General features: G+C 43.3%; 1 protein-coding gene across 1 annotated transcript in view; it reads left to right on the top strand.

The window, feature by feature from the left end:
* The window catches only part of Ccny (cyclin Y), a 131,173-nt gene that overhangs the window by 68,904 nt on the left and 34,836 nt on the right, over positions 1-27,433 (top strand). Inside the window, exons 3-4 of the mRNA XM_036187776.1 lie at positions 8,998-9,032; positions 23,384-23,484. Coding sequence (XP_036043669.1) covers positions 8,998-9,032; positions 23,384-23,484 — 136 coding nt within the window. The remainder of the gene's footprint in view (positions 1-8,997; positions 9,033-23,383; positions 23,485-27,433) is intronic.

Below are 27,433 nucleotides of genomic sequence, written 5' to 3'. Positions count from 1 at the left end.
AAGCAAAAGAAAAAATGGAGGTAGGGGTGGGACTTTGGTGAAAAGGAGGATAAAAACTGGTTTTCCCCAAACACTTGAGAACAGTGAGATGTAAAATAATATGAAGCCGCCTGGCTCAGATAGGGTTCTTTCTGCTGAGCTCAGCTGTCTTCTGAACAAGTTCCTGGGATTGTCAGAGCCTTTGGGTCAGGGACACACCTTGATTGTCCTGGCAAAAGGAAATGACCTAACAGAGGAATAGCTTAAGGTCAATCTCCTTTCTTCTGGAGTCCATTTTCCTTCCTTTTTTCTAGAACTTCAGATCTTTGTATACTGCCTCAGTCTCTCCCAACTACTAGGGCTTTCCAGTCCACGTGCAGACTGGATTGAGTTTCCTATTACAAACAAAAGGAAAGTACCTCTTCCAGTAGTGGTCTCTGCGCTTTCCATTTCGACTGTTGCCTGGGCCTGGGATTGAGGGGACGTGCCACCCCTCCACCCTTACTGCCACAACTCCTCCGTTCTTCATACAGAGCCCTTTGCTGAAGACAGTTCTGTGTAATGAAAAGTTTGTAACTGATTTTATAAAGTAGGCTTTTTGTACACAGAAGTCTTGGCAACTTTACTGACTTATTTTTGAGTGAAGTAGTTGTAAGATAATTGGTTACTTATTTTATGAACTGACTATGAACAACTTAAGGCTACCGTTGATCTTCTGTTCTTAAATGGACACTTAGGACAGTTGCCTCATGTGCTGCCAGATGGTGTTGTTAACCTGTTCCCTCCTTAGCTCCATGTCATCTTCTGGATTTTTCCCTTGGAGTCTTTCTCTCTCTTGGGATTTCTCGGTGACAGAAACTTTGGTCCTGATGGGAATCTTTGTTGAGTCAAGGTTCTTCTCATACCTCTAGAGCAAAGGTTCCCAGCCTGTGGGTCACACATCAGATGTTTACAATTTATCATAGTAGCAAAGTTATAGTTAGGAAGTAGCCATGAAATAATTTTATGGTTGGGGTCAGTACAACATGAGGAACTGTATTAAAGGGTTGAAACATAAGGAAGGTTGAGAACCACTATGCACAAGGCCAGCAGATTATGCAGCCTGTTTTCAAAGTGGCTACCTCTCCTCTGCTCTCAGTCACCCCACTAATCTATAGCCATTTTAGCTCTTGGAACACCTAAGCTGAAGACCTCTACTCTCTTATAGCTCTGAATTATTGTGTGGCAAAATATAATTTTTTAAATTTATTTTATTCTTTAGCTATTATGTATACATACACTCAGTGCACTTAAGTTGAAGACCCCTACTCTCTTCTAGCTCTGAATTATTGTGTGACAAAATACAATTTTTTAAATTAATTTTATTCTTTAGCTATTATGTATACAAACACACAGTGCACTTAAGTTGTGTCTCTTACCCCCACACTTTCATTTTTGAGATCTTTGTAGTGTTATTTAGGCTGGTCTCTAAATCTTGGGCACAGGTGACTCTCCTTGCAAGAATTGTAGGTCCTAGATTTTTTTTTTAACTTTAATTTCATCTTTAATTAAAACTTCTAAAAGTTTTGTTGGCATCCAATAGTATATATCGTTTGGGGGAACAGCATGATATTTGTCTCTATACTATGTACTGGTCAACTCAGGAGCTGTAGGTTGCTTGACATCATCTTATCCCTTTTTCTTTTTCTTTTTTCCTTTTTGGCCCTAAGAACACTGGTAGTCCTCTCTTCTGGCTATTTTTAATTATGCAATACAATATTACTAACCACACTCAGTCATCCTTAAAACACCATACTTGATTTCCTAGCCAGCTCTGTCTTTGTACCAACAATTGGCCTCTCTCCGTCCCATCTCCCACTCTCCCAGGCCTGTAGCTGTTGTGGTATGCCCTACCTCTATGAGGTTTGGGATCCCATGTGCCAAGAGATCACCTGTGTTTGTCTTTCTGTGATGACTTTTTTACTTCACATTTGATCTCAGATCATTCAGGGTAAACTTTTTGGTTTAGGTTTTTGAGATAAGGTCTCCTTTCTCTTTCTCCCTCATCCTCTAGCTTTATTTGAAGGGATATAGCCATTCTTTAGAACAGTGGTTCTCAGCCTGTGGGCTTGAGGGGAGTATACTGACCCTTTCACAGGAGTCTGTTGTTGTTTGTTTTTGCTTTCACTCTTTTGTAGGAGGGCTGCCACCCAGGTCCCAAGTAAATCACACACAGAGGCTTACTATTACTTATAAATGCTCAACTTTAGCTTGGCTTGTTTCTTGTCAGCCTTCCCTACTTCTGTAAATCTTACTCTTACTTTATCACTTGCTGTGTAGATGGGTGGCTGGCACCTAACGTCTTCCTCCTTCTCTGGCTACTTCTTCCTTTGTCATTCCTTGATTTCCCCCCTCCCCCCATTTCTCCTTCTATATATTCTCTCTGCCTGCCAGCACCACCTGTCTTTTCTCCTGCCTCACTATTGGTCATTCAGATCTTCATAAGACCATCAGATGTTTTAGACAGGCATAGTAACAGTTTCACAGAGTTAAATAAATGTGATATACCTTAAAATAATATTCTACAACAGGGGCCGCATATCACATACTCTACTTATCAGATATTTACATTACAATTCACAACAGTAGCAAAATTACAATTACAAAGTAGCAACAAAAATAATTTTATGGTTGGGGATCACCACAACATAAAAGCAACTGTATTAAAGGGTGTGAGCATTTTGAAGGTTGAGAACCACTATGTTAGAGGCAGGAGGACATAGGTTTTTTGTTTTGTTTTTTTTTTTTGCCCAGCTAGTAAATTTGCAGTTCTCTCTTCCCACTCTAAATTCAGTGTGACTGATGGAGCTGCCCTTGGGCTGGCTATTTCTCTGCAATTATCCTTTAAGCTATAGGGGGAGAGGGTGTTTATGGGGTGGAGGGATGGTGGATTTTTTTGGCCAGACCAGATCTGTGAGGGGATACTTTCTTTAGGTTCTGTGGTCTGCTCTTCTCTTGAACATTGCCTTGTTTTGAACACTTGGGCCTTTCAATCTGGACAAAGTGTTTGCATAGTCCAAACTCAGATGTGGTCAGTTAGAACGAGAGTGAGTTTTCTTACACTGCTTTTACCATGGCGTAATGCTGTCCCCAGGTGCACTGGTGAGGGACTTCCGCAGGAAGCACAGACAGACCAGAGAGGGGAATGGTGATTTGCCCAACAGGTCAGTGTTCTCTGCCCTTGCCATCACAGACCTACTCTGCTGTTGGTAGATAACAGCCCTTTGGTCTGTTGGTCAGAAGTGATAATCTTGTGGTAGTATTATGTTCCCTACAATATTGTGCACCCTAATAAACTTATCTGGGGTCAGAGAACAGACAGCCACTAGAACAGAGCCAGAAATGGTGGCTAGAAAATGGGTCAGAGCAAGCCATAGCAGAAGTTGGGTGGTGGTGGTGCTCGTCTTTAATCCCAACACTTGGGAGGCAGAGCTAGCCGGATCTTTGAATTCAAGGCCACTTTAGAAACAGCTAGGCCTGGTGACACACACCTTTAATCCCAGAAATTCAGCCTTTAATCCCAGGGAGTGATAGCAGAAAGGTATATAAGGCGTGAAGACCAGGAACTGAGTTAGTTAAGCATTTGGTTGGTTAAGCGTTCAGGCTTTGGAGCAGTACAGTTCAGCTGAGAGCCATTGGGATGAGGACTCAGAAGCTTCCAGCCTGAGGAAACAGGATCACCTGAGAAACTAGCAAGGTGAGATAGCTGTGGCTTGTTCTGCTTCTCTGATCTTTCAGCATTCACCCCAATAACTGGCCTCAGGTTTGATCTTATTAATAAGGACATTTAAGATTCATGTTACATAATCTAATTATTTTTCATCTCCGAACACCTTCAGCTCTCCCTCTATTAATGTCAACCAACCCTCTCAGTGTGTTTCATAGCTTAGTAGCCTACCTTACATTAAACATTCATTTGATCACCTATCTCTTGACATCCAGGAAGCTGCTGAAATAGTTGATATGGGACAGACATCATGAAAGAATGGCTAGAAGCCGGGCATAGTGGCACATACCTTTAATCCCAACACTCCGGGAGGCAGAAGCAGGTAGATCTCTCAGAGTTTGAGGCCAACCTGGTCTACACAGTTCCAGGATAGCCAGAGTCTTTTGTCTTGTGGGGGTGGGTGGGGCGGAACAGCCAGAAATCTTAGGAGGATCCTGAAGTCTACAGTGACCGGAAGCTCACTAGCTGTTTCTGTTTCTCTCTCTTTCTCTCTTTCTCTCTTTCTCTCTCTCTCTCTCTCTCTCTCTCTCTCTCTCTCTCTCTCTCTCTGTGTGTGTGTGTGTGTGTGTGTGTGTGTGTGTGTGTGTGTGTGTGTGTGTGCGCGCACGCACGCGTGTATACACACATGGCAAATGTCTTGGGGGCCAGAGGCATTAGATCCTCCTGGAGCTGGAGAGATAGGCAGTTGTAGTCTGTGCCCATGTGGGTCCCAAGAACCTGACTTGGTTGCTCTGGAAGAACAGTAAGTACTTTTAACTACTGAACTATCTTTCCAGTCCCTTAATATGCTTCTCATCTTTCAAGTGAAATTGGTAACTCTAATAAGACTATAAGAAAGATAAGAAGGATACATAGTCTACCAGGACTCTAAGCATAGTACCCCAATAGCACCACGGTCTAAATAAACCGAAGCCCAGTGGCTCTTTTATTTACACTGAGTTTCTTCCTTTGACTAGGGCTCTGCCATTCTCTCAACTGGTCTTGGTTTTAGAGTCACGCTGCTCATAGAATACCGGAACACAGGGTTTAAGAGGAGAAGGCCAGACTTGAGCTGAGAGGGGGTGGTGTATTGGCTCAACTGCTCCTCCCATCTTTCCATCTCCGGTTTGTCTTACTACAGATAGGTTGGTCTTGGACCATCCATTTAAGAGTTACTTCTGAACATCTTGGAGGCAAACAATAGTTCAGGTCAGATGGCTGCAGTGCTCTTCAGTAATGTACCCAACCAATACCTTGCTTGACTCTGCCTTGATGCATCAAAATACTGCAACACCTCTACCATGTGTAGAATGCTGTTCTAGTGACTTGACTAACTCAGATGTTCCAGTGTGTGTGTAAAGTTATAGGCATCCCAATGCAGTGCAAGTGAACATGTGAGCTTATGAAAGCAGTGGAGAGGCTGGGTATGGTGATACATGCCTATTATTCCTGTCCTCAAGGGGCTGAGGCAGGAGAATTGAGAGTCAGGGTCAGCCCAGGCTGCATAGTGAGACCTGGTTTGAAAAAAGAAAATAGTGGAAAAATTACCTAAAAATGGAATAAGTAGGAAAAACATAATACATATGACAAAGTACATTTATATTTTAAAAAATTGAAAATGCTGATACCAGTACAAAAATGGACATGTTCCTATTGGTATGTCTATATGTAAGTGCATGTATATTTGCATTCATGGAGAAAAACACCCATTTTCAAAACTATACTTATCTGTAAATACACACAAGAAAGAGACTTAAAGATACACACTAAAATATTACGTTGGGATTGCTGTGGTATATCTTTCCTTTGTGTATTTCCCAAGCTTTATTTTTTTATTTATACCATTTTTAACTTTCTTCCATGTAGTGCTTTACATTTTCCAAATTTTCTACATTAATGTGTCTTTTATTAGGAGAAATAGCTTCTGATTATAGTTAGTTGACTTTTCTGTGCTTCCTCTGGCCTTAGGTATTCTCATTGGAAATAAGCTCATGGGTCCCTTTCTGCTGTGTCCTGCTGGCCTCAGACTCTCTAGCTTGCAGTTGTCTTCTCTGACTGTACACGTCTGTGAAACTGTCCTGCTGCCTGTTGTCCTGCTTGCCCCTTGTCCTCTCCTTCTCATTTTTATTTCCTCTTGAATGTACAGAATGTTCCAATCCTCAGGATCTAGATTTAGAAATAAACGAAGATCTGCTTACAGTCCAGGCTACCTTCCTGCAGCCCTGGGAATGACCTCACCAGGATGCCTTGCCCAGGGCTAGGAAGTGTGGGCTGACATCCTCCTTCAGTACACTTTGTGTCCTGGTCATTATGTTCTTGACCCTTGGTCAGGTTTCTAGCTCAACAAGGAGGAAGTTTGGCGTGCCCTCCAAACTAGGGCTCACTAGTTGTATTTTGATGTGGGTTTTAATGGTTGGTTGGTTGTTGTTGGTGGTGGTGGTGGTGGTGGGGTGTGTGTGTGTGTGTGTGTGTGTGTGTGTGTGTGTGTGTGTGTGTTTGCTGACCTATGTCTCTTTATGTCTACCTACTTCTGCCCCCTCCTCAAGTGCTAAGATTAATAGCATGTAGTGCCTCTCCCGGTAATACTAGTTGTATTTTGTCTTAAGTAAAAGATGGACTCCTCTACTTTGTGTGCTAATCTCATATATCCTATGAAAAAGTACCCAGAACTTTTAATTAGCTTATTTAAAGCCTGATCTATGCCATCCTTGGGGAACAAAACTTTGATTTTGTTTTTGTTTTGTTTTGTTTTTGAGACAGGGTCTTTACTCTCTAGCACCAGCTGTCTTGAAACTTACTGTGTGGTCCAGGCTGGCCTCAAACTCAGGGAGAGAGAGCTGGGATTGAAAGTATGCACTATCATTCTTGGCTTGTTTCTGGTTTTTGTTTGGGGTTTGTTTGTTTACTAGAAACAGGTCTCAGTATGTAGCACTGGCTCATCTAGAACTTACTGTGTAGACCAGGCTAGCTTCTAACTCAACTGCCTCTGCCATATTTTCATAATCTTCATTAGCTATATTATCTCCAGAATCAGGTCTACTTCTCTAAAAACAAAAACAAAACAAAACAAACAACAACAACAACAAAAAAAAATCATTGTAATTCTGTGCAGAGTCAAAGGCTTCCACTAGTGGCCTGGCCATCATTCTGCCCCAGTGAACCTCTGTTTTACCCAAGTTCCATAATAACCAGTGCTGGTGCTGCTCCTGTAAACCATCCTCCTCCTCACCTCTCCCACTCCTCACCTCACATCACTCTGCCTGGGCTTCTTTTAGATCCAAAGAAGATTGCTGAACTGGGGAGTGTCTGAGACCTCTCTAGTCCCAATATCCTGTGGTTGAGTAGTGGCTAGCATTTGCCATTAAAAGGTCTCTTAAATAAAATGGAAAGAGGAAACTACATTTTTTTGTGTCTGCCAATGAAAAAAAGTTAGCTGAAGTTGTATTATTACAAGAAGGAGCAGGGCAGGTACAAGATACCACGCATCCCTTGGCATGTTGTTGTTTGTTTGTTCTTTTTGAGAGGAGCACCACCCAACTCCCAAATAAATTACACACGGAGGCTTATTCTTAACTATAAATGCCTGGTCTTAGCTTGGCTTGTTGCTAGCCAGCTTTTCTTAACTTTAAATTATCCCATCTGCCTTTTACCTCTGGGCTTTTCCTTCTCTTACTTCTGTAATCTTACTTTTGCTCTTAGTCTGTGACTGGGTGTATAGCTGAGTGACTGACTTCTTGCATCCTCTCCTCCGTCTCTCTTGCTTTTCTTTCTTTCCTCCTAGGTTTCTTCTTCTATATATTCTCTGCCTGCCTGCCTGCCTGCCAGCCAGGCCCGCCTATCCTTTCTCCTGCCACACTATGGGCCATTCAGTTCTTTATTAGACCATCAAGTGTTTTAGACAGGAAAAGCAACACAGCTTCACAGAGTTAAACAAATGCAGCATAAACAAAAGTAACACACCTTAAAATTATGTTCCCCAACAGTGATACCTCTAGCAGTGTTTTCATAAGTCAAGATCCTTTGAGCTATTTTGAATATTTTGTGTTTCCATATTTATTTAAAATTCTGGTTTAAAGGCATGAGCCACCATGCCTGACCCTTCATTGGAATTTTGGTGGGGATTGTATTGGTTATGTAAATTGCTTTTAGTAGGGCTGTCAGTTTCATAATATTGATCCCTGACAATCCATGAACATGAGAAGTCTTTCTGTCTTCTGTTATCTTCGGTTTCTTTCTTTAAAGTTTCCATTCACAAGTATTTAAGAATGAGGTTTCTTTGCTTGCTAGGCCAGGGCTCTGACTCAGCTACATGTGAGGCACCAAAGATATATGTCTAGGGAAAACAAGTGTTTCTTTATGAATCCAGAGCGGTAAGTGAGGGTGGAAAACTCCAAGACTCCAACTTTTTAGCTCAGTGGCTTTGGGGGTACAGACTACAGGAGGAATGCCTGCTCGGACGACAAGCTGAAATTGCACACCTTGAGTTAGTGCCTTCCCTAGCAGAAGCCTGTCTTTCATATCCTCTGCAAGGAACTAATTGGGGAGTTGATGGACTAATGTGTGCCCAGAAGAGCTAGTCTTTAGAAAGGACAACACAGGATTTGGTGACAGTTTATCACAAGTTTCTGTGTTCTTTGGCCCCCTTCTGGTTTCTGAGGCTGAAGGATGCCTGTTCTGACAAAAACTGAGGTGAAAGCCATACAGTGCAGGCCAGAATGTGCAGGCACCAAGGCTGGGCACAGCAGCATTTCATGTGGGGAGGCTCACCTGCCTCCCTGAGGTGGAAGCTGTAAGTGCTCCTTGGAGCCTCCCAATAAGCTCAGGCCTGTTCCCCTCCTCTCCACAGGGGTTGTCTTCCACTGCAGAACACTTCTGTTGAGTGAGGGATATCATTGTAGTTACTAATCATTCATTCACATAATGTGCATCCATAAAGATCCACTTGGGTTAGAAGTAAGTAATTCTCTTGATTCTCTTTAACTATTGGATGCATATAATTTTCATGAGATTTACTAATACTTCATTCAGGTAATGAAATCTCTCACTCTTCTGTTGACTTCAGCTACAGTTATTATGGTATTGTTTAAGTAGCTGTGTATTGTCAAGTTTATATCTGCGTTTGTGTAGCTTCTTTACACTTCAACTTGGTAAATGAGTAACTGGGAACCTTGGTTGATAGAATGATAGGGCCACGGCAAAGGCCCATTCCTCAGCAACCTGCAGGGGTTGATATGCAAGCAGGTAACATTTTTGTCCGTCTTTTGTCTCCACAGTGAGAGAAAAACGCAAGAGTCTCTTCATTAACCATGTAAGTAAAACTGCCTCCCCATGTTTTTCCTAGCAATTCTATACTAGATTGGTAGGTGAGGATGCCCTGTGTGTTGTGTGGTACATAGAAGACGGTGAGGAGTGATGAAATGCTGATTTGCCAGGCATTGTTTGGGATTCACTCCCATTGCCCTGTCTCCAGATTCCCTGACTGCTGCCAAAGGGAGGATGCCTGTGGATTAAGACCACAGTGCCACCACAACATGGCATGGGTCTAAACAAAGCAAATGGGTTGGTTTTATTTATTTATTTATTTGTTTGTTTGTTTGGTTGGTTTTTTTTGTAGTGCACTTCCCTTTGAATAAATACATAATTATTTTTCCAGAACAACTGTCTGTGTCCTCTCTCCTACACAATTGCTGCTTGTAGGACAAGGCCACACAGTTTTATGTGTTTACTCAAAAACAGTTTATATGTGTGAAGAGGCTAAACTTGGCCATTTAATTTTAAAAGCGGTTCCTTCTAGTGCCTTGGCCATTCTGAGCAGTATCTCCCCACGGTGCCTACACAGGATAGTACTAGGTACATCTACCTTCTCCAGCTTCTCCCCACCGCTCCCTGGCAGACTCTGTAACAGACAAGGTATAAATAACCATACCTCGTGTTTAAATATGTCTTGTACTTTAAGAAAGAAAACTGCTCCTACAAGGTAAGGAGTGATACAGTTAAGTGAACTGCCAGAGTAAGTGTGCTGCATATTCTCACTGAAAATTGCAGTGACGAAACCGACCTTACAAAAGCTTGGCTCAGGATTGTTAGACTGCATTCAAGAACTTGTAGATTCTGACATGCTCAATGATAAAGCTGCCGTTTATTTAAAATGTTTACTCCAAGGGGGGGAAATATATATATATATATATATATATATATATATATATATATTAATTAACAGCACTAAACCAGACCCCTTTAACCGAATCACATCATTTTCGCTTGTTCCCTTCATGCTGCCCTCTTGTTGATGACCGGAAAACTTCATCAGAGCAGTTCCCACCCAGGGCTTCCCACTATCCCCGTTCTAAAGGTGTTTCCCAGTGGAAAAGCTCAGGTGGACATTTTAGCCTAAAGGAAGGGGTTGTGGCTGGGCTCAAGGGTCTCTCCCTAGAAGATATTTTAACTCACTCCTCAACTCTATCCAGGGGGCTGACTGCTGGGCTTAGTTTGCTCCCTGGAAGATGAGCCCAGCTCAGCTCAGGTGTCCTCAGCCCTCTTGGTGACCATACAACTCCAGGAAACCTCTAGGACAGAAGGAGCAGATGCTGAGCGGCACTAAGCAGAGAAAGACCAGGGAAGGCTCAGGCGGCATGTGGAAGCGAGGGGTGGTGTCTGGGGTGAGGTTTCCTGGAGTTGTATTGTCCAGACTCTTAAGGCCATCAAAAGACACATGCTAGACTCATAGGGAACTGGTGATTCCTCTGCAGCAGTGACATCTAATGTGTACATGTCACTTCCTAGAGGTCATAAGGTCTCTAGTTCCTATAAGGTTTTTTTATCTACCTATTTATTTGTTTGTTTGTTTCTTAATTTGCTTGTGTTATGTGAAGGTGCGTGAGCTGACTCATCAGCCCTCTGTCAAATTTCTGAAGCACTTCCCTGGCCCTCTAGATTTTGTTGTTTTATTTATTTATTTTTTCTTTTAACAGCCACAATAATTTGTTTACAGTTGAAGTCTATAGGCTAGTTATCAGACAGCCAGTTTTACACATTACAATATGAATTACACCACAGACAACAACATGGAACTGGCTAAAACAAAGCTGAGGTAGAAAGACAAGCAATTTTTTTAAGCAATCCGTTAAGGCTAGATTAAATTTTGTTAATGAAATAAGGAACTATATTTTAGGAGAACTGCAGGGCGTTTTCTGTTGAAGAATGAATTTCCCAATTTTTCTGTCCCTTGTAGGGAAAACTAAAACTAATTTATCCACTCACACTCTTAACACACTGTAATTTCACTCATGGAATTTTACATCAACCTTCTTCTCAACAAACCTCAACATAGCCAAAACAATGAAAATCTAGAGAAGAGATAATGAGGTGAGAGTTCCTCAGGGAAAGAGAGAACCTAAACAATGGGATCCACTTTAGTCTCTCCAGGTTTGGAGCATAGAATTAAACTGTAAAGCATCTGGGGTCAGAGTCTATAGCCCGAGAAGCGGTGATGAAAATGGCTGTGCCTCTCGTGTGGGAGGAAGTGGTGCATTCCTGACTGTGGGGGGGGGTGAGGGAGTGACCCTAAGTCTTCCTTTCCAGTTAGTTACCTGTGGGTGTACTTGACTGCTTTCTCCACATAGGGAAGAGCTGAAATGGCCACCAGACCCCTAACCCAATCTGAGGGCATGTGAGGAAAGAAGAGGTTTGATTGTCCAGGTTGCTCTTGTATTGGTGACTACGGGACTTCAGCCCCTCAATAGTCCCCTCCCAGGGTCCAGGAAGAATCTACAATTTGATGAAATGAAATGAATCTATGTACATGAAACTCCTAAGTCCATACACTTTATTATTTTGTGATGGCTCTTTCTCCACACAGCTTCTATTCTGCTCTCATGCCTAGCTCCTTTCTTGCCTGATTTCTCTCTATATTTATCTACTGCTCCCTCTAAGTTCTATCTTAATTCTCTTGTCTTAATTCTGCCTCATCTAGGTCCTTTTCATCTTGTTCTTACCCAGCTAGTACTTCCTCATCTGACTCTTCCTCATCTTCCATCTCGTCCACACGTACTCTCTGGTCAAAATCCTCCTTATCCCTCCCCATTCTCCATTTCTCTGTCCTCTCCAAGTCTCTCCAGAGTCCAGTTATGAACCCAAGCAATAGCAAGCCCCTGGTCGAGCAAGGTCACCAGGCTTGAATTCTATGGGGTCATAAAGGTAGGTAAGAATTTTCTTCAGGCTTCCAGGGTCAAACTGGAGGGGTGTTAAGAATCACATAGAGGGACAGTAATTGTTAATTATCATTTGCAACCCCAAAGGGAGGTGACTAATGAATTAACTAAAGGCTAAATTTGGGGTACTGTCTAAGAAGAGGCATCTTATGTGCTCAACTATAACCTTAAACGTGATTGGTAGAAAATGTTAAGAATCTATAAGTTGCTAGGTCAATGGGAGAAAATAAAACTGCCTTCTTTTTTCCTGTGCCTCATATCTGTCCAAGCTATCTGCCGTTTTTTCTGCAGGGTGGGGGAAAGTGTACTCTGTCACTAGGCAACCTGTGTACAGCTAGATGCCTCTGGTGATAGTTAAAGGGAGATCTGGACCTAGAGGTAAGATTTGGGAAAGGAGGAAGTTAAGCTTAACAGGCCTTCTCAAACAGGTAGCCTGAATGCTTACGTCTGTTCTTAGAGAGTACAGAGATATCTCTGATAAGGTACTTTCCTCCATGTGGGGATGGACCTGGCTGGATGCTGCCAATGATGATAATTACAGGGAGGCTTGAACTGGGGTTCGGGTTGAGCATAGCTGTCAGCGCAGAAGGTTATCTAAATATTCCTAGAAGTGGTTAGGTAAGGAGTTAGAGGTCTATAAAGTTAGTAAGGCTGTAAGAAAGGAGGGTCCGAGCTAAATTGTGTAAAGCTGTTACTTAAGGTCCACCTGACCTAGGCGGTGTCTCCTTGTGGAATTTACCTTAAATCAGGACTAACATGTGTACTGTTATTATTGTTAGTCCTTAAAAGTGGCTAAGGGAGATAACTGATTCCAGAGGAAGCCTTTCCTGAGGCTGTTCTCCAAATACCTTAAATATGTATGTCCAGAGAGTGATCAGTCTACACTGTTAGCCCTTAAGAAAAAAATCAATTGGGAAAACTATGAAGGCACACATGATTTTCATAACAGAATACAGCTGATATATAACAAGCCAAATAACACCAAAAGCTCCTTGGAATTTGGCTTACTCTGAAGGAATTCCCTGATCCCTCCAGGTAGTGACTTTGCCATAACCAGCTGAGTTCTTATGATATATTCCTGAAGCCCTCAGCACTCTTGATAATGGCTAATGGGACAGGTGTAATCAGTCTCCACATTTGTGCTCTCCACTGTGACCTTACCTGTATCCTGTGCGCTCCTGGCATGTGTCTCCTACAGAATCAGTAGCCATGGGCCAGCATGTGGATATAGGTGCTAGATTGTACACCTAAACTCATGCTTTTCTATGTGATTTGCTGAGCAGTAGGACAGTGAAGTTAGACAGATGTTCATCTTTCACTTGTACTTGTTCGTGAATAAAGATAGTTGTGTGCTGAGTTTCTTTGTAACAGACATCCCTGGAATGTGTGGTCTTCCACACTGTTCATAGACTTGCCTGCAAATGAGCACATGAGTTCTGCTTCTGGTGGGAAAAACTGAGTGCTGTTCAGCCACATAAAGTAGTGTAGCTGAAGTTTTTTTGTGTCTCACTTGGTCAGGACAAATCTCTCTCACCCACCAGTCTTATCAAAGCAGTGTGTAGCCCAGAAACCTTTTTTTTTTTTTTTTTTTTTAAACTAGCAAAAACTATCCACCACACAGCATAGTGCTCAGCTTGGAGAAACCTCTGTGTAAAGTGGTGTGGGTCAAGCCTGCATGCCCTGAACCCAACATAGAGTAGCTCAAGCCAGCATATTGCGGTGTCTCACCTCCCACGTGAGACCTGAAGCAGTAACTTAGGTGGAAACTCGAGCTGTTGAGCACCATTTGTAGCTGAAGTTTTTTTGTGTCTCACCTGGCCTGTGGTCAGGACAAATCTCTCTTCACCCACCAGTCCTTGGACCCAAGTAAACACATAGAGCTTATATTAATTAAACTGTATGGCCTAATGGCTCAGGCTTCTTGCTAGTTAGATCTTACATCTTGAATTAACCAATTTCTATAAATCTATACCTTGCCACGTGGCTCGTGGCTTACCTGTACCTTTACATGGCAGTGGCTGCTGGCAGTGTCTCCTGATTCAGCCTTCCACTTCCCAGAATTCTCCTCCCTGCTTATTCTGCCTATACTGTACTTCCTGCCTGACTACTGGCCAATCAGTGTTTTATTTAATCAATCAATCAGTCAGTCAGTCAATCAGAGCAACACATTCACAGCATATTGAAAGACATCCTCAGCAAAGTGGAATCTTTCTGCATAAAATGAGACTATCTGCAAACTGGATTAGGTCAGTACACTGATGTGGTTGTCTTAGGGTTTCTGTTATTGTGGAGAGACCATGGCCACAGGAACACTTATAAAGGAAAACGTTTAATTGGTTTACAGTTCAGAGGTTTAGTCCATTATTGTCATAGTAGGAAGCTTGGTGACATGCTGGCAGACATGTTGCTGGAGAGGTAGCTGAGAGTTCTACATCTGAATCCACAGAGAGCAGGAAGAAACAGTGAGCCACTAGCCTGGCTTAATTAAGCATCTGACTGAAACCTCAAAGCCTGCCCCCAGTGACACACTTCCTTCAACAAGAACATGTCTTCTAATAGTGACTGTCGTCGCTTCCTGTGAGCCTCTGAGGGACATTTTCTTTCAAACCACCACAGTGAGTTTCACAGCTTGTAACTTAAGTTAGGAAAGTAGAAGGAGAGCTGGAAAATGGCTCAGAGGTTGGGGTCACTTGCTGTTCTTTCAGAGTCCTGAGTTCAGTTCCTGGATCCCATGTAGGGAGGCTTATAACTTCCTATAGCTCTAGGGGATCTGACACCCTTTTGTAGCCTCTTCAGAGACACACACACACACACACACACACACACACACACACACACGGACACGGACACGGACACGGAAAATAGTAAGAGATCTTAAAGAAGAAAGGAGAAGCAGTAGGAGGATAGTGGGAAACACTATAAAAATTGGAATCTTCTGCCAAGGGTGGACCATACACTTATTTCTCAACTGACTTGGACAGTCTTCACCTCAGCTCAGTGCTCAATCACCACTCTCCTTCTACTGATGAAAAACTGAGGCATAAAGAAACAAGTAAACAGTAGAGCCAGGGTTGGAACTTGTCTTTGTGCTTCTTAGATGGATTCACTTGAAGTTAGAAGTAACAATTACAGTTATGCTTTTACAGCACAGTCTGTAGGATTCAGTTTGAAATATGGTTCCTAAAGTAAAAATTTCAGTTTGTTCATGAATTCTAGAACAACTGGTATCCTTTGTCCTTTTTTTTGTTTTTTCGAGACAGGGTTTCCCTGTGTAGCTTTGTGCCCTTCCTGGAACTCACTTGGTAGCCCAGGCTGGCCTCGAACTCACAGAGATCCACCTGCCTCTGCCTCCCGAGTGCTGGGATTACAGGCGTGTGCCACCACCACCCGGCCTTTGTCCATTTTATGTAATTTTATTGTCGCTTGATTTCACCTTTGAGTTTCTGAAGAACCTGTGTGGTGTATATTACTTAAGCAATCTACAAGGAGGATGCTGTTCCAGAAACATGAAAGCAGTGTTATGGATGAGCCAGTGAAGAGAAATGGGCAAGGTTCCCTCTTCTTCTAGCTGACTTATAGCACCTGCAGATGCATTGATTACTGTTCTTACTGCTGTGATCAAATACTTGACACAAACACCTTATGGGGAAAAGGATAGTCTTGTTTGACAGTATGAGGAGGCTAAACAGGGAATATTTTATAGTGTCATTTATTCTCTTGCAGAAACTTTAGAGATGATTATTCTGAAAACTTCATAAGGAAATAATGTCAGTAGAAATTCATGTGTCAGTTAAGCAAGAATCTTCTTACTATTTGGACCCAGAGCCAAAAGAACTTTGAAGCCCTAGTTCTGGCAGTCTTGAAAATGTTTTGAAGTTTTAGTCTTTTGTCTTCTCAAAGGAGTCATGATGGCTGTCCTATTGACTCAATAGGAAGCAGTGAAGGGAAGATGATCTGCACACTGGTTACAGCACATGTAGGCAAGCTAGTACGACTCACGGGAGGCTAGGGAAATGTGTATTTTTCCAAGTTCTATATTAATGACATTTTTCTAGTATTTGAGTATAATTTAGGGCATTTTGTTATATAATTATCAAGACTAGGTTTCCCAAATGGTCATATACTGTGTTCATCTCATTTTAGGAACACTGACTTCTTTGGTGAGATTGTAATCTAACAGATAAAGCTTACCTTAAGATCAAAGTGCAGAGCTGAATCACTCACTAGTTAGCCATAGAGGCCAGGCAGTGGTGGCACACACCTTTAATTTCAGCACTTGGGAGGCAGAGGCACTACACTTAAATAAACATCCATATTGTCTCCAGAATTTAAAACTGAGTGTGTTTCTGACCCTATCCTGCTCTGAATACCATAACTTAAAACATATATGATCTGTTACATTAGAAAACTACAGCAATTGTAGAAAAATGCTATTTTAGAAACAGGCTTCCTTTTCTTATGCCTGTAGAGAACTCAAGTAGCAGAAGACCCCAGCAGGTACTTGAGAATCCTCCTGAGTGTATTGTACCAGTACCATTGGGATGCCTCTCCCACAACGTGCCAGCCCTTGTCTGTGTCTTTGGATATTACTTCACTTTCGATGCTCATTTTATTTGGTCCTGTCAAGCCCTGAGATGTAGCTGAAGTTTTCTCTGGTCCTGCCCAGCCCCACAAACCCCACAACCACTTATAAAGTAATCACTCAGAAGCTTATATAAATTAAACTGCTCAGCCATTAGCTCAGGCCTACCACTGACTAACTCTTACATTTAAACTCAGCCCATTTCTGTTAATCGGTATGTCGCCACATGTTGTGTAGCTTTACCTGTTGCCATTCCATGCTGCTCCCTGGATGGCAGGCTGGCTTCTCCTAAAACAAGGATTCTGTTGATGGCAATATAACTGTATTTATAGAGTATGTCCTATGCATAAATGACCATGCATCCTTACAGGCAAGCTCTGCTACCTGCCATGGGCAGATAAGGGCCTTGGAGAGACTGAGTCCACGGTGGCCATGTATGTCCTAAGCCAGGACAAGATACTCCAGGATAGCGGATGGCGGGGTGAGGTGAGCTAAGGTATTCCTTTCACACAGATTATGAGAGTTTTTTCACGTGGCTTAACCCTGGAGAAATGATCTTTAATCACTGACCCCTGAGTCTAGCTGCCACTCCTCCCCCAGAACTTGAGCATCTCTGTAGATGAATAGTCTTATTAAATAAGAAACACAGAGCCAGTTGCAGAGTTAATAGCACAAGAGGTCAGAGCAATAGCTAAGAGCTAAAAACCTTACCCTTCACTGCCGCTGCCGTCCTTCCCTCCGCAAGAGGCCTACTTCCTGTGTGTCTGTCTTTTTATTGACTTTCTGTTCTGCCTTCTCATTGGTTGTAAATCCAACCACATGATCTCCACGTCACTGCCCTTCTATACAGACCTCCAGGTCTTCTATAGTTGGTATTGAGATTAAAGGTATGTGTCTCCAAACACAGAGATCTGCCTGTCATGTGATCTGGTTAAAGGTGTATGCCACCACCGCCTGGCTTCTGCTATGGCTTGCTTTTAGCTCTGACCCCCAGGCAACTTTATTTATTAACATACAAATAAAATCACATTTCAGTACAAATAAAATATCACCATACATCTCAGCTTAGCTATGGCTCTTTGTGTTTGCCCGTCACTTCCCCGTCTCAGTTTGCTGAACATGCTGCTTTTCCCTTCTGGATGGCACAGGCTTCTCTATGAGATCTAAGGTGCTAGTTTGTTACCCTCACACAATTGGCTTACACAGGACCCTGTATTTATCATGGGGAGGCAGACTTTCTGTGCTTGGTGGTAGGGCTGTGAACATGGCAGCCTAAAAATTAAGGTGCTTCTCATCTGGTGACTCCAGAAACCCTGAGTCCAGGCACTAGACAGAGTCCAGCTGAGTGGATGCAGGTGACAGCAAAATATGGCTAGTGTCCTTAAGGTGAGTACAGGGTGCATAGAGCACAAGGAGAGGACTCAGCCCCCAAGGGTGTAGTATCAAGAAGGCAACCTGAGGAACAGTTCTGAGGGGCAAACCAAACAGGGAAGGAAAATGCCTTCAAGGTACATGTATGCAGTGTAGACGGGTGAACTTCAAGGTAAGCAGGTTCTACCTGATGGCCTGCCCTGACTTGGGAAGTGTGACAGTGGTAAGAGACTAGGATGAAGGCTGGGCTCACTGGAAGGTGCAATGAGGCCCACCCCATTCATGTATGTGCTCTGTGTGTGCTTGTGTAGGCACAGTTGTTGGTGTTGCAATTAGTAAACTGATAATCTCAGTTTCTGAAATGCAAGGTCATAACTGTATTTAGCCTTTGCAACGTGCAGTCCAACAGGTTTATATATTAGTGGACTTTGGTGTAAATAGTAAATTATCTTGTACTATGGGCATTGTGTAGCTCTACAGTGACCTTGTTTAACATATCCATAATTTACTTTGTAAATACACATTGTATGAAAGAAAAGTGCTCTTACTACATTGTAAATAATCCATCCTGGGCTTCCTCCTGAAAGGTTTTAGCCTGGCTCCTCTTCTGAGCAAAAGTACTATTAGCTGGAGACTGTCTCCTCTGTAACGGAGACAGCTGTCACTGGGAATTCTCAGCTCGTTGTCCCATTAAGCCTCTTTTCAACTAAAGCATTGTTATAGGCATGTTCCCTTGTGTTCTAGAATGTAGACATCCCACACTGAAGGTGTTCTTGGCATTTTTAGAAACAGTACTGTGTACAGAAGCAGATCCTTCCCCTAACACTTACAAACTAACTCAAGCACTCCTCATAGTGACCATAGGAGGCTGGTCTGCTATTGTCAGTGCTCTAGAGACAAATAATTCAGCAAAGAAGAGGGAGGCAAAGTAACCTATCAGTTGGTGAGGCAGGCAGTTAGTCACCTGGGGGCAGACTTAGACTGTGTTATAGCTTCTGTGTCCTGCTGCTGTGGTGGTTTTGTGTTCCCCAAAATATTGTGCATGCTAATAAACTTATCTGAGGTCAGAGACAGAGGACAGTCACAATATTAAACATAGAGGATAGGCAGTGGTAGCACACGCCTTTAATCCTAGCATTCCAGAGGCAGAGATCCATCTGTTCAAGGATACAGCCAAGCATGGTGAATCACGCCTTTAATCCCAGGGAGTGATGGCAGAATGCAGAAAGGTTTATGAGGCGTGAGGACCAGAAACTAGAAGCGTTTGGCTGGTTAGGCTTTTAGGCTTTTGAGCAGCAGTTCAGCTGAGAGCCATTGGGATGAGGACTCAGGCTTCCAGTCTGAGGAAACAGGATCAGCTAAGGAACTGGGGAGGTGAGGTGACTGTGGCTTGTTCTGTTTCTCTGATTTTCCAATGTTCACCCCAATACCTGGCTCAGGTTTGATCTTATTAATAAGAACTTTTAAGATTCCTGCTACACTCTGCTGTCTCACTTTTTAAAGATTTATTTTATAGCATTTTTGAGGTTGTTACACTTGGTTATGGATTTACACCAATCCCACCTCATACTCTTTCCCCTCCAACTATTCCCTCTCAATTTCATGATTTGTTTCTTTTTAATTATTCCCCCCCTCCCTCCCTCCCTCCCTCCCTCCCTCCCCCCCTCTTTCTCTCTCATTCATGTGTGCGTGTGTGCACACACACACAGAAACACACACTTACATATATTCTGCTGAGTCCATTTAGTGTTGCTCATATGTATATGTGTTTAGGGCTGAGCACTTGGGATTGGATAACCTCTCATGGAACTCATCCCTGGAAAAGACTGAGCCTCCTTCACTGATCAACCATTAATTGCCTTTAGTTCTTCAGCTATCTTGGAATACCGGCTAGTTATACCATTGCACAGGTCCTGTTTAGGTGGCCATATTGTTAAGATCTCATGGGTGCAACCCTGTGTCATATATAGAAAACACTTTCTCAGCAGACATTCTGGTCCTCTGGCTTTTATAGTTTTTCTGCCCAGAACATCTTTCATGATGTTTCCTGAGCCTTAGGTCTAAAGGTTGTGTTGCAGATGTGTCAACTAGGGATGTATATCCCACATTTAGTAGTTCTCTGTATTTTGACCAGGTGTGAATTTCTCTGCTGCAAAAAGAAGTTTGATGATCAATGAAAGTTACACTTATCTGTGGATATAAGGATAAATATTTAGACTGGAGCAAGGAATTATACTGGTTTAGGAAAGTGTCAGTAGTGGGTTCTCCTCTAGGGTTCATGGCCTCACCAGTCCTGGGTGGTTGGTTAGGTTACAGTACCAGGCATCAGTTTCCTCCTTTTGAATGGGCCTCAGGTCCAATTAGGTGGCTTCTGGTTACTCTCTCAGTTGAAATGCCACCACTGCATCCTTGGGTATGGCTTGCTGTGTTGGTCCTTGTTATGGTTTGTAGCCAGTGTCTGCTGTGCCTCTTCTGCTGTCTTTTTACCAGCAGATTGGAACCTTGCAGCCAGAGTGTGCCATACATGTATAAGCATACTATTTTGTTTTGTTTTTTCAGTATCATAGGGCAAACATTTAATAAAACATTTGGCTGAAGCTGAGAACCATCTAGCATACTGAATAGACTTAAAGTATTGACGAAGCCCGAGAAGTCCTGTGACTGACTGGGGAACAGAAGTAGTGCTTTGGTGCCATCCGAGGCATTGGGATGTTAGAGCTGGCCGTGTTGGGCACTGTAGTTTGATGTTGGTGCTTGGTATTCCCACCCTCCTGCTGTGCTCTTAGGGGAACAGCTCAATACTCAAACCCAAACAAGGCAGCATCCCTGGCACGGGCTCTTCTGGTAGGTTTCTGCTTTCAGCATCTTAGTGGCATGAGGTTTAAGGTCAAAAGCAGCTTGTACTCTGAGAATTTTAACCAGTGGCTTGATGCCTCTGGCACTTATGATGATGAGGTATTCTGAAGCTGAAATTTGGGATGAGAGGATTAGTCATAGAAATTATTGGTTTGGGAATGGTATTGTCATCTTAGAAGGGATGTCAGCCATAAATTCTGGGATGCTGTGACTAAAAGCTGGGCCACCCCAGGCAAGTACTGATACCTTGGTGAGAGACTAAGCTGACCTTTGCCCACTGACTCGGTGTCAGATGAGTGTTAGGCTGTATTCCTTGCTGCAGTGTCGGCCTGCCCCACAGCCTCAGTTCTTGGCAGTTTGCATCACACTTTTGCCATCAGAGAATTGATCTGAGGAAAGAGTTGAAACCCCACAAGATCTAGAAGTAAAGTACTCTTGTCTCTTTGCTGTGTTTGAATTACTAACATAACATGTCTCTAAAATAGTTACCAGCATGGTAACCGATTGCTGGATTTTTATGTCAGAATTTGTTGGTGCAGTGGGGGCAGTAGATGTTGCTCCTGCAGCATGGAAATGTCATAATTATGGCTTTTTTGTTTTGTTTTGTTTTTGGAGCTGAGGGTCGAACCCAGGGCCTTGTGCTTGCTAGGCAGGCGCTCTACCACTGAGCTAAATCCCCAACCCTTTATGGCTTTTTTCACTTCTTATATTTCTTAATATATTATTTCAGTGTTATTGCTACAAGGGAATAGCTTTTAGTAGCATCCCAAAATATCTTAAAGAGAATGTTGATTATTCAATTGACCTGAAATGCCATAATAAATTTAATGTTGAAATTCTAACTTGAACTTTACAAGCTTTCTTGATGTCCTTTCCACACACAAGCACCTAGTAGTGAGCTTGAGCTGGAGGCCCGAGCATGCCTGATGGCCTGAAGCTGGTGCCTCTGACCTGTGTGCTGCTTACAAAGTACTCTGCAGCACCTCCGCTAGCAGTGCCCTCTAGTGCTCTTTTCAAGAACCAGCCACTTAAAATACTGAGCAGTAATTTCCCAAGAGAAAAGTGTGGTTTTAGCCTTTTTATGTATTTCTCAGGTTGCTGCAGATCTTTATAGTTTTATTGCTAAAAAAAAAAAAAAAAAACCTACATAGGAAGCAGATGTGAACATACTGAGCAGACATCTGGGCCTTAGTTCAGGTACTCTGTATCCCAGGGTTTTGCTAAAAGTACACAGGTCAGGCGAGTGATTCTGTGATGTATGAGGGATTTGGTTTGGTTGCTGAAAGTGGCACCTGCCTGTCAAAGTAGTGTTAGGCAAAAGGAACCTTGTTTGCATCCTTTGATGATGATTCTCCTCCTCTTCTTCTGCCTCCGCCGCCGCCGCTGCCGCTGCCGCTGCTGCTGCTGCTGCTTCTTCTTCTCCTCCTTCTCCTGCTTCTGCTTCTGCTTCTGCTTCTTTCTGCTTCTTCCTCTTCCTCCCCTTCCCCTCCTCTTCTTCTCCCTCTCCTCTTCCTCCTCCTTTTCCCCCTCCTCTTTTGTCCTCCTCGCCTCACCGCCCCCCCCCCAGAATTACCCAAATGAAAGTCTATTAATAACCCTGTTTCCCAAACATCTGACAAATGTCTGCTTAGCAGTCAGTTAGCAGTCATGGCTGTAAAGTTCGTGTTGCCTCTCAGAAGCTGGCTTCTTACTAAAGTTCTCCACAGAACTCGAATTTGTGCCATCACTAAGAAACCACAGTCATAAGGGCACCTGTCCCCTAAAGGTCATCTGTTTAAAGTCCAATCTTCCACTTCACTATACAGTGTCCCGAACAGAGGAACACTTTCACTTATAAATTTGTGTGAATTTAAGCATATTAACCAAGAGATTTTTTAATTGATCTGGGTGGGCTGAATTATTTGTGGCTCTAAAGTCAACTTTGCACCTAGAGAAATGGGTGCAGTGGATTCTCAACCTGATTTTACTGCATAAGACTAAGATGCCACCTTTCCTATGTGTATTCACCTAATGTCCACTGCATGCTGCAGGTTTCCTGTGGTCCCATAAAGAAGATGGCAACTGGGAATGGTGGTGACTTACATGGAAGAGTAAGACACCTCCCAGTGTGGCCCGGAACTTCTGCCCTGTTAGCAGTTATGGTGGAACTCTTGCTAAAGCATGTTTCCTTTGTGGTCTGATCTCAGAGAAAGGGGCAATGTTGTGTCTTAGTTAGGGTTTCTGTTGCTGTAATATAATACGATGACCAAAAGTAACTTGGAGAAGAAAGGATTTGTTTCAGCTTGAATGTCCCAATCATACTCCATCACCTAGTGAATTCAGGGCAGGAACCAGAGGCCATGGAGGAACACTTCTTATAGACTTGCTCCTCATGGCAGGTACAGCATGCTTTCTTATAGCACCCAGGACTACCAGCCCCAGAGTAGCACTGCCCACAATTTTCTGGGCCCTCCCACATAGATCATTAATCAAGAAAATGCCCCACAGACCAGTCTGGTGGAGGCACTTCCTCAGCTGAGGTTCCTTCCCTAGAAATGACTCCAGCTTGTATCGAGTTGACAAAGCAGCTGGCACATGCTGCTTGGCGGAATCTTAAGTGGTATGTGACTGGTATGTAACTGGTGTCCTCTTGTTTTCTAGCATCCTCCAGGCCAGACATCAAGGAAGTACAGCTCCTGTTCCACCATCTTCCTAGATGACAGCACAGTCAGCCAGCCAAACCTCAAGTACACCATCAAATGGTAGGTGTGCACTTCCTTGTAGTTTATTAGTTTGGGGGTTTGGGGTTGGTTGGTTGGTTTTTTTGTTTCGTTGTTTTGAGACAGGATCTTTCTAGTCTTGGCTGTCCTAGAACTCCCTATATAGACCAGGCTAGCTCCTAACTCAGAGATCTTCCTTCCTCTACCTCCCAAGTTCTGGCCCATTAAAAGCATGGGCCACTTACCTTTTTGGAGCAGGGAATGGGGGGGGGTATATTTGGGAGAGAGGTGATGGAAGGCTGGGAGAGGAGGATCTGTGGTTGGTATGAAAATGAATAAAAAATTTATTAAAGCAGAAAAATAAATAAAAATAAGAGCATGGGCCACTATGCCTGGCAAGATATTTTTTAAAAGTTACTTTTGTTTTATGTGTATGGGGTATTTTATATGTTTGTGCACCATGTGAATTCAATGCCCTTGGAGGCCAGAAGAGGGCATCAGAGCCCCTGGGACTTGAGTTATAGAGTGTTGTGAACTGCCACATGGGTACTGGGCATTGAACCCTGGCTCCTCTGGAAGAGCAGGCAGTGCTTTTAACCTCTGAGCTATCTCTCCAGTCCAAAGGTTATTCAGACTTCTTTACTTCACCAAAAAGCTGTTTATAGGACCTGGGAAAGTTAATAGCATGGGGATCACTGACACTTGGAGATTTTTTTTTTTTTTTAAAGCAGCTGTGATAGCTAAGATGTGGGGGATTCAGAATATTTGTGCATGTTTCTACTTATATAAAGAAACTAGCTAGCCAGGCGGTAGTGGTGCACGCCTTTAATCCCAGCACTTGGGAGGCAGAGCCAGGCAGATCTCTGTGAGTTTGAGGCTAGCCTGGTCTACAAAGCGAGTTCCAGGAAAGGCGCAAAGCTACACAGAGAAACCCTGTCTTGAAAAACAAAAAACAAACAAAACAAAAGAAAAAAGAAAAAGAAAAAGAAAAACTAACATTTTACCTTCTTTTAAATATTGGTGTTCTAAAATATGTTCATTGTTTCCTGTATATGTATGTATAATTTTGCCCTTTCAGTTTGGACCAAAGCCATCCCAGCACAGAACCAGTATTTTGATTTTTAAATGAAATGAGACCTTCCCCCTCCAAGTCCCAGATGGGGACTTAGGCTATGCTGAGGGTGAGGTAGTCTAACAATGATCCTCTCCGCAGCTGAGGTGGCATTTAGGCAGTATTCTTCTACATTTGGCCTTAGATCCTTATCTTAAAAGGGAAGAGTGGGGAGTCTTTGGGTCATACCCCTTTTCAGGGGGATTCACTTTCCTCATTTAAAGAGGCAAAGAGCTGGTTTCCCCTGTTCTGGACTGCCCTCATCAGCACAGTGACGGCAGCCACCCTGCTAGGAGTCTCAGAGAACTTTTGTAGTAGGGCCTGGATTCAACAGCCTGACTGAAAATCTGGACATTTTATCTCTGCTTGTTTAAGAAAGTACACATCTAATAACAATGCAGAGTAGCACATGAATTTGCTCAAGTTACTACCTATAAAATGTTGTTTTCATGGGCCAAGTTTTCTGAGTTGGAGGCACTGTTTACGATTGTATGAGACAGTCATTGCCTCAGTCCAGGTCCTGAGGACTGTAACTAATTTCCATGGTCAGTGTCTTAGTCCTGTAAAGGGGAAACTGAGGCTTTTAAGTATATGTGCTTGATCACATAGGTTCCTTTCCCTCAATGCTCCAGCCCTTAGGAATGGGGTGATGGCCAGTGAGCATAAACACAGATGGTCACCATGGGAACTGGGAAGAGGTACATAGTATAATTATTTGAATGACCTCACCTAGCCCATTCACTTGCTCACTGCTAGGAAATGGACAGTATAGAACCTTCTGGAAATACGTAGGGCTTGTGGGGAAAGTGAAAAGACCTGAAGATCTTCGTGCCCTGTGGTTTTTTGGCAGCTGCTCCAGCTGAGAAGCCTGGAGTGAAATCTGCCAGTTCCCATTGAACCCTAGATCAGATGAGAGAGAAGGATGGAGTCTATCCAGGGTAGCAGGAGCTCTTCAAGTTCACAGAGACCAAGCTCTCCACCTTCCACCCTTAGGTGACTTAATATCACCACTGGTTATGACACACACACTAGGAACCTGGTGGAAAAAAACAGATGACATGTCTGAGAGGTGCAAGTACCTGGTTATGGTTGTGGATTCACATAAATCACTGGAGTCATCTGGAAGTTTAATGTTGTCATACATGCATTCTGGATGCACCTGCCTGGGGGTGTGGCTTAGAAAACAGAGTTTTGAAGTTACTTCTGGGAGGGTCTTGTAGGCAGCCAAGGGTAAGGATTCCATATTTAAGGGACAGCTGTCTTCTTTCTGTCTCCTGCATCACCTTAACTTAGACATTTTATCTGTACCACCTAAACTTGAAATTCTCCTATTTAATTGCTTTAGAAGGTATCTTCTTTTGAAATGGGTGCTGGGAACTAGGTTGGGCTATTGGAGTCCTCAGCAGGTACCAGCTTCTCTCACTCATTTATGATCAAGATGAAGCACTCAAAAACTAGAGGTAGTAGCTGACCTCCTAAGTCCTCCAGACAGTGGCTCTGCACCATAAGGGAGACACTGGGAAGGAAGAGAAGAGCAGAGGGTAGACACAGCAGCCATATTTCAACCCCATCTCCACTTCATCCAACCTTACCCTCAGCAGACAGCAACATCCCATTCCCTTTTCTGATACTCTGTCTCTTTTAAGTCCAAGACCCTCTTACCCTTATCTTTGTCATTGAATGGATCAGCCATTAAGATGAGCTGAGCTTTGCTGTGGATAATCTCAATCTCTGGGGCAGAACATGTATTTTTTAAACATGTCCCTAGCTACTGTCCCTTGAGAGAATACTCTTGAGTTCTAACCCATTGATTCATAAACTAATTTGGTATGACAACATCTCCTTAAATTGGGGATTTTTCAAGTGGACAAGAGAGTTTGCAAATTTTGCTGGGTCCAGGATGACTGGAGGTTTGAGGGATGAATCTAACAGTGGGGAAAGGGAAGTGGATAGGTGGACTACTGGGAGAGAGACTGGAGGGCTAGGGTGAGGCCCAGCAGTGGGGGGAGTGAAAAGATAACCTTGTTCTTCCAGTGAATATAGTCCTTCCTTTGAAAAATTGGATTTCCTGTCACTGCTTTAAATGCTAGATCTGTGGTATGGAGCTAGACTTAGCAATTTCCATACCTCCACAGCCAGCTCCTCATGCTAAATCCCAGAACAGTCAGAGACAGTCAGTCTCTCTCTCTCTCTCTCTCTCTCTCTCTCTCTCTCTCTCTCTCTCTCTCTCCCTCTCCTCTCTCTCTCTCTCTCTCTCTCTCTCTCTCTCTCTCTCTCTCTCTCTCTCTCTCACACACACACACACACACACACACACACACACACACACACACACACACAGAGCAGAGGAAACCCGGGGAGTCCATGTATCCCACTGTCCATGCCTCACCCCCATGGTCATCTAGGACAGCCACTGCTTGATTGACCACCAGAGTCTTAGGATTGCCATATTTTTGGCTCATAGAGCGCTGGCTAAGGAGAAGGCAGGTGTGTTGCCAGCAGTTATAAATGTGTTTTATTTGGCCTGTGTCTCTTAACTCCATTGCCCTTGTGGGATGCATAGGGACCCAGCTATGAACTAGATTCTACTAAACCAGTCATTAGGTTTGAGGTGACTGTTACTGCATTGTAACTACTGGATAACTAAGCAGTAGTGTCCTTCTCTCTAAAGATGATGTAGTGGAAGAAAAGGGCACAACACCTTTCCCCACCCCTGGAGCTGAGGCCTGAACCCAACCCAGGGCCTTGCAGTTGCTAGGCAAGCGCTCTGCCACTGAGTTAAATCCCCAACCCCAAGGGCACAACTGTTGTACAGGTCACAAATCCTGATCTGCTGTTTGAACCTGATCCATCTCATTTAGAATATAGGGTCTTTTGTAG

The sequence above is a fragment of the Onychomys torridus genome, chromosome 5 (assembly GCF_903995425.1).
Source record: "Onychomys torridus chromosome 5, mOncTor1.1, whole genome shotgun sequence".
In the NCBI taxonomy this organism is placed as follows: domain Eukaryota; kingdom Metazoa; phylum Chordata; class Mammalia; order Rodentia; family Cricetidae; genus Onychomys; species Onychomys torridus.
This window is presented reverse-complemented; position numbering and strand designations above follow the sequence as displayed.